Source organism: Triticum aestivum, chromosome 7D (genome assembly GCF_018294505.1).
Source record: "Triticum aestivum cultivar Chinese Spring chromosome 7D, IWGSC CS RefSeq v2.1, whole genome shotgun sequence".
NCBI lineage: Eukaryota > Viridiplantae > Streptophyta > Magnoliopsida > Poales > Poaceae > Triticum > Triticum aestivum.
Genome location: NC_057814.1, coordinates 420,961,626 through 420,968,209, shown reverse-complemented (window position 1 = coordinate 420,968,209; position 6,584 = coordinate 420,961,626). Strand labels below are relative to the sequence as shown.

Here is a 6,584-nt window from a genome sequence, read left to right as displayed (position 1 = left end):
TCAACGTTCGAGGGACTCCAAGTATGATCTACAACAACTCATCTACTTCCGCTGCACTCCCGGAGTCGGTAACGATCGTTGATCACAACCCGTTATGCATCTTCATATTGTTCCTGGGTGATCGTAGGGCGGGAAATTTTGTTTTCTACTACGTTTCCCAACAGGTCGGCGTGGCAGAGCCAGGAGGTTGGTCCGATGAGGTGATGGCGCAATGATGTCAGGCCAGAATCCACGAGGCGATGTGTCCGAGCCCCAGGCAGCCAACGTGACAAAGGGGTGGCGGGGCGAGGAGGTCGGCCCGACAAGGTGATGATGTGGTGCGGTCGATGTTGGTCCAAACAAGTGATAGCGCGACAACACGACACAGGACGGAATCCATGAGGTGATGATGTCGAATTCTAGCCGGCCAGCCAAGGTGATGATGCGACATGGTTGACATTAGCTTGACGAAGTGACGGTGAAGAGATGTTGTTTTTCAAAAAATGTTCCGTTTTCCATTATTTTTTCACAAGTTAAAAATATATTCATGTTTTCGAAAAATGTTTGAGAATTTTAAAAAATGTTCTTACTTTTAAAACATTGTTCGGAATTTCAAAAATTGGTTTCATTAAAAAAATGATCTCATTTTTTGAAAAATGTTCGAGAATTTCAAAAATTGTTTGTGTTTTCAAGAATTCTCCGTCTCTTAAAAAAAGTTGACATTTTCGAAATGTTATCATTTTTCCTAAAGCTGATTTTATTTTTTCATAAAAAATCGAATAAGAAATTTCGATGATACTTCAAGAAAACGAACGATTTTTTTTGGAAAACCGCTGGTACAATAAGCGTGCAGGCGGCTACAGTGAATCGTTTCTACAAACCCGGTTGGTACAGTCCTTTGTAAATGGGCCGGCGCAGCCGTTGGTGCGTTCGGACGCTGAGAGCGTCATATAGGGCCTCCCCTTGCCACCCTCACAAAATCTCGCGCTGTCTTCCCGTTCCCCTACCTTCCCGTCCCCTTGCCCTTTCCGTTTCCCGCCTCCCCCAACCGCATAGAATGGCCGGCTCCGGCGGCTCTCCCGACGCCGACGATCCCAATTGCGGCGGAGCTGGGGCTGAGCCCTCCAGGACTCCTCAAGAATCCGACGACTGCTACTCCGCGCCCGCCTCCCCTCTCAGCACTCGCCCGTCCGGTCAGCCCCCGGGGACCTCGGTCGTCGCCAACGAGGGCTCCGCCTCGTCCTCCGCCACGGGATCTGATGAAGACGACGTGCCCACAGACAGGTACAAGAACCCCGCCGCCGCTTCCTTCCTCTTGGGACCGTCGAGCAGCACCATGGGAGCGTCCTCCTCCTCCTCCTCGGACAGCTGGATCGGCAGCGACCGTACGTGCGGCGGCGCCTCGACCTCCAGCTCTCTGGACGCCTCCAACTACAGGGATCTCTACAGGGATCCACCCTCTGAGTGGATGTATAATCAGGTATTGCAAGAAATCCAATGCGTTCTTGATTTGAGAATTTGCAAGAAACCTAGTACGTTCTCGATTTGGGAATCATCTCTGTGGATGCTTTGACTAAGAAAGATTGATCTTGGACTTGTGTGTTTGAATCTTTGATTATGGTTGCAATTTTAACAGTGCACAGGCTTGGAAAGATTCACGAATTTAGGTTCTTGTAGGTGTCCATGCTTAGAAAGATTCGTCAATTTTGATTTTCTGCATCGTCGTATACTTGTCTAATACCCTGCAGATATGCAACCTACTGTCTCTTAGATAACAAAAAGAAATGTGAGAGTTGATAGAAAATATTACGCTTTCCCTACTTTCTTGCTAACTCTGTTGGGGATGCCAATGATTTACATGGTCGGTCTTCTGCAGGGCTTGTAAAATCATAGCACTGTTAAAGTCCTATATGATTGCCTCTTTCAGACATAAGCTGGAAAATAAATTAATATTTATATCTTGTTTCTGCACCTCTTTATATTCCATATTGAAATTTCCCACAAAAAAATTCCCTATTGAAATTAGTGTGCTTCTGTGTGTGGAGTTGTGTTATTGATGAAAAGTTTTGGCTTTGCTCGAGCAAACCCATGACTTCTATCTTTGCATACTTTTTCTTGGAAGTGTACATAGCGCGGGTCGTCTTTAGAGTGTAGCAATTGTACTAATGCTAAATGGCATTTGTTCATAGTCACTTCCTTTTATGGATTTCACATTTAGCAGTCCATGTTATCTTTCGGCTTTATATGAATTTTAGCATTGTAAATTAGCCATGTGCAGAGAAATAGAACGTTGGCATAGATAGTCAGCAACAGAAACATGAATAGTCTGCACCTTTTTCTTTTCAAAAAGGGGGCAATTCCCCGGCCCTATGAAAAGTATGTACCTGTGAAGGTTTCTTAGACTCGCTAGCTGAGAATTTTATTTGTCACAAATCTTGATATTTACATGTTAGATATTTATTAACCAACATTTTTATACCATATGAATAATATGAATTGTACCACCAATTTCTTTGTTAAATATTACATGTGTTGCCCAGTTATGCTATGGCTACTTATTTTTTGTTGCATTTTTACAAAGCCGATGTTTACAGTCGACTCTTAGGTCACCAGCACGAAATCTGAATCAATAACAGATACTGTTATAAGATAAGCTACTCTACAATGGTTTGCTTACTTTCTTGGTGAACCCTCTTCTATGCTTGAAATACTTAGTGCTCTTGAAGTCCTATATGCTTGGCTCTTTCAGTTTCAGGTATAAGGTGAAATTTTTTGTTGGCATATATAAAATTCGCCATCTTGTAGATGTCAAAACGAAATGTGAGTCGACACCAGATATTATAAGTTCAGCTACTCTTGGTGGTTTCTGTAATTTCTTGCTTAGTCCATTGGGGATGTCAATGTTGCTTCTTCATTTACATGGTCAGTCTTCTTTGGTGCAACTTCAAGGCTTGTAAAATCTTGGGGCTGTTAAAGTCCCACATGATCGCCTCTCTCAGGCATAAGGTGGAAAATAAATTAAAAAATTTGTCTTGCTTCTGCACCCCTGTATATTCCATATTGACATGTGTGTACTTCTATCTGTCGAGTTGTGTGTTATTAATGAAATTGTTGGGTCTCCTACAGCCAAGGCCGCAAATGTAAACAGTGACTACAATCCTAACTCGGATTGAAACTAGGCATCCTGCAAACTGTTCACAACTCTTCTTTAAATAAACTAAAAGTTTGCGTTTGTTATGTTTTCAGATTCTGGAAGCTCCTTTTTGGAGTCACGAGGCATGTGATGCTGCGAGGGCTTCTTGGAGAAACGAGTACGAGGCTTGTGATGATGTAAGGGTTGCTTTTCAAATGCTTAGTTTAATTAACTATGCCTCAACATTCCTTTCTTAACCTCTCTGCACCTTCAGTTTTCTATGGTTTTGCAGACATCACAAAATGGCTGCAAAAAAATTCTTCAAAAGGTTAACTTTAATAGGATATTCCCTAATTTTATCATTGAGGCTAGAGATGTCAATTTGGGAAAATAACATTGGTTTTACTAATTGAAATCTTGTTTCGGTGCAGGAACCTTTATCATCTCTACCGCATGAGTTTGAAAACGAAATTATGAAAGATAAGGCAAAAGTAATATGACTTGTGAGCTGTTATATTTCTACTTGATTTGTGTCCTCACTTGTTTGCTATATATTCTCATCTATTGTGTGCGATTCTGCAGAAGCTTTCGGCTAATTACTCTGAATATCGGAAAGTACCTGGAGACGGGAGTTGCTTTTACAGATCGTTCATATACTCATACCTGGTACACTAGTATCTTGTTGCTAAATTTCTTCCAGTTCTGCACCTTAAAGTTCTTGGTGCTTGGTGATGCTTACATTTTGTCCCTTGGGTCTATAGGAGCAGCTTGTGAAAGTATCTCACGAGGAGGAGCTACGTTTACTTGGTGCACTTGAAACTATGTGGGAGAAGTTCCAAAGGCTTCGTTTGCCCGGTTCATATTCAGATCTTCGTGATGTAAGGCTTCCTGAATTGTTTCATCCACCAAATTTTTAGTTTTGAACCGCCAAGTGCACTTAAGTTATATATAATAATTAATAATATTGTAATTCGTCCAGGCTTTTGTGGGCTTTATACTGGAATGTATGGAACAAAAACAAAAACTGTCAGTAAGGTGGGTTTGCATCAACATTTTCTCAACAATAAACTGTGTTGCGTACTTATGTTATAAATTTTGTTCAGTGCCTATCAGGAGTGGCTTTTCCAGGAGAGTCAAAATGAGCAGAAGTTTGCGAACAGTGAGAATATACACCAATTTTCTTAGTTCTCTTGCCAACTCAGTCTAATTTTCTGACTCCAACTATTTTTGTTGTCTTTAGTGCTTTTGTATCTTCGACTTGTGACAGCTATTGAGATATGCACTGAGGTTGAACAGTTTAAGGCATTCATAGCCGACCTTGATCAAGGAAAGCCCGATGCAACAAAGGTGAGTATTTCCTTTAGGTGATGCAGTAATCTTCTATGCATAATTGAGTGTCATGTGTCCATTCCCTCAAAAGAAAAAGTGTCATGTGTCCATTAGAAGCAAATGATATTGCCTTTCTTGTCTGCTAGTTATGCTTTGTGTGTGTGATGGAACTGCACAGTAGGAGCAAAATTTCATCATAATACTTATACCAGAAACTGGAATTGTATGTCAAAAAAATGATGTGAAGTCCTCACTGTCAGACGCCTTATGTGTTTTTGAATTGCAGTACTGCCTGGAGGAGGTTCTCCCAGTGGAGGAAGATGCACAACAAGTGAATCTCACTGCGCTCACCAATGTCCTACAGGTGCCACTTCGAGTTGTTAACATTGACGTTTCACCGATTGAGGAGCCTAACATCCACATCATCTACGAGTCACCAGATTCCTCGGTTCCTACTGTGACACTACTTTATAGACCAGGGCATTATGATATCATCTACGAGAAGTCATAGCTGTAGATTGTAGTAACAGATATCATATGACATGTTGCAGGAGAGTTGCTGGCCGCGTTGCGATATACTCTATACATGTAAATAACTCTTGTTGTGTACATCAGCTGCACATATGCACTATTACTGTTTTCCTTCCTTATATATGTGTGGTGAAAAAATGTTACATCAGCTGCACATATGCATTGGTACTGGTGTACCACTGTTTTTTCAATATTCTCTAAAAATATCACTAGCATATGACCTCTTTCGAGAATGCCGCTCAGTTCTCTAATATTCCCCAAAAAAACACTTCATTTGTTTTCAACACATTGTGCTAGTCAACTCTGGACATGGATCCATGATCCATGGGTTGTTTATGGAAGTCTGATCCTTGTAGCAAACCAATTGTGGCGTCAATTCTGCTTTGCTATCCTGCCGATTAATCGTTGTTGAAACTTATATGTCGTAAAATGCTGCTAAAACTTCTGCTGGAATGAGCAGCAAGTAGGTACAACATCATTTTTCATTATACAGCTTATTACTCAAGAGTTAAGTTTGCTTGCCAATATTGATCAAAACATGGGCAACCAAACCATGGCATCAGATCGAGTTATGTTTCATGGTGTGAAAGGTTGAGGAAAATAAAATGTTCTCTTGACTACGTTAGCTTCAGTCTGTCAATAGAGATACATTGAGATTGCAAAGGAGAAAAAAAGTGACAAACAGTAAACACGGCGACAATCTATTACTACTTGTGCATATAGTATATATATATACTCATAACAGCTACTCATTCAAGAGTTCCCTAAAAAAAGACTAATCATTCAACATATCTCAACAAAAAACAGCTAATCGTTGAACATATTTTCGTCCCACGCGGTGCTCCGCCTCTCCCTGAGCCTCTTCAGATACACAGCCATAAACCTCCAAATGAACTCATCATGCCCGCGATAGAAGGCGGACAGCTCCTTGACGCCACGGCGTGCCAGGGCTTGGGCTTCAACGTGCCGGGACAGAGCGGTCAGAGCCCTGATGTACATCACGTACGCATGCGGATCCATGGGAAAGGTCGCGAGGAGCGCCTCGCCGACGGCCCGGACGCGCTCCACCCCGCCGCCGTTGTCGATCTCGAACTTCAAGTAAGTACGCCAGCCTGACTTGGACCTGAGGAAGCCGCCTCCTTGGGCCTGCGCCCACCGCGCCCACCTCTGAAGCGCGCGCCGCTGGCTGTCGACGTCGCCGAACTCGCGCTCCCTCCAGAACCAGTCCCACATGTATGTCTCTCCATCGGGAATTGCAGCGAGAAGTCGCTCGTAGACGGCGCGGGCGGCCTCGATTCCGCTGCCCTCCTCCAGCTCGAACCTGACGAAGCGGCGCCACAGCTCGCCGTTCCCCGGGTCAGCCGCCATGCCAGACTCGAATTCTGCTCGCTTCGCCTCAGCGGACATCGCTGTGATCGCTTCACCTGCCATCGATGGGTCTCGTCTGGTCGATCAGTCGTCGAGCCTTGTTTGTGCGACTTTTTTTGTATGGCATGTCGTTGCTATTTATATGTTGATGCTTTCCATCGGTAGGCGGCGTCCAATTCCAAATCAGGTCGGGTTCGGGGGGCCACGTGTGACTCGGATTTGATTTCCACGTCCTTTGTCGGGT

At 43.3% G+C, this 6,584-nt stretch overlaps 1 protein-coding gene across 1 annotated transcript; it reads left to right on the top strand.

Moving 5' to 3' along the window:
• Positions 1–874: 874 nt before the first annotated feature.
• LOC123167206 (uncharacterized) lies at positions 875–5,083 on the top strand. The gene is made up of 10 exons (XM_044585039.1): positions 875–1,459; positions 3,226–3,309; positions 3,387–3,440; positions 3,544–3,603; positions 3,695–3,778; positions 3,874–3,990; positions 4,092–4,147; positions 4,216–4,271; positions 4,353–4,459; positions 4,728–5,083. Exons 1-10 carry the CDS (start codon positions 884–886, stop codon positions 4,950–4,952), a joined length of 1,419 nt encoding a protein of 472 aa, XP_044440974.1. The 5' UTR covers positions 875–883; the 3' UTR covers positions 4,953–5,083.
• Positions 5,084–6,584: the final 1,501 nt, after the last annotated feature.

Excerpts from the sequence above, each read along its gene's own strand:
- LOC123167206 (XM_044585039.1), top strand. The coding sequence starts at position 884 with ATGGGCCGGCGCAGCCGTTGGTGCGTTCGGACGCTGAGAGCGTCATAT. Across the intron at positions 4,148-4,215 it reads AAACAAAAACTGTCAGTAAG|TGCCTATCAGGAGTGGCTTT; the intron begins GTGGGTTTGCAT and ends AATTTTGTTCAG. Across the intron at positions 4,272-4,352 it reads TGAGCAGAAGTTTGCGAACA|TGCTTTTGTATCTTCGACTT; the intron begins GTGAGAATATAC and ends TGTTGTCTTTAG.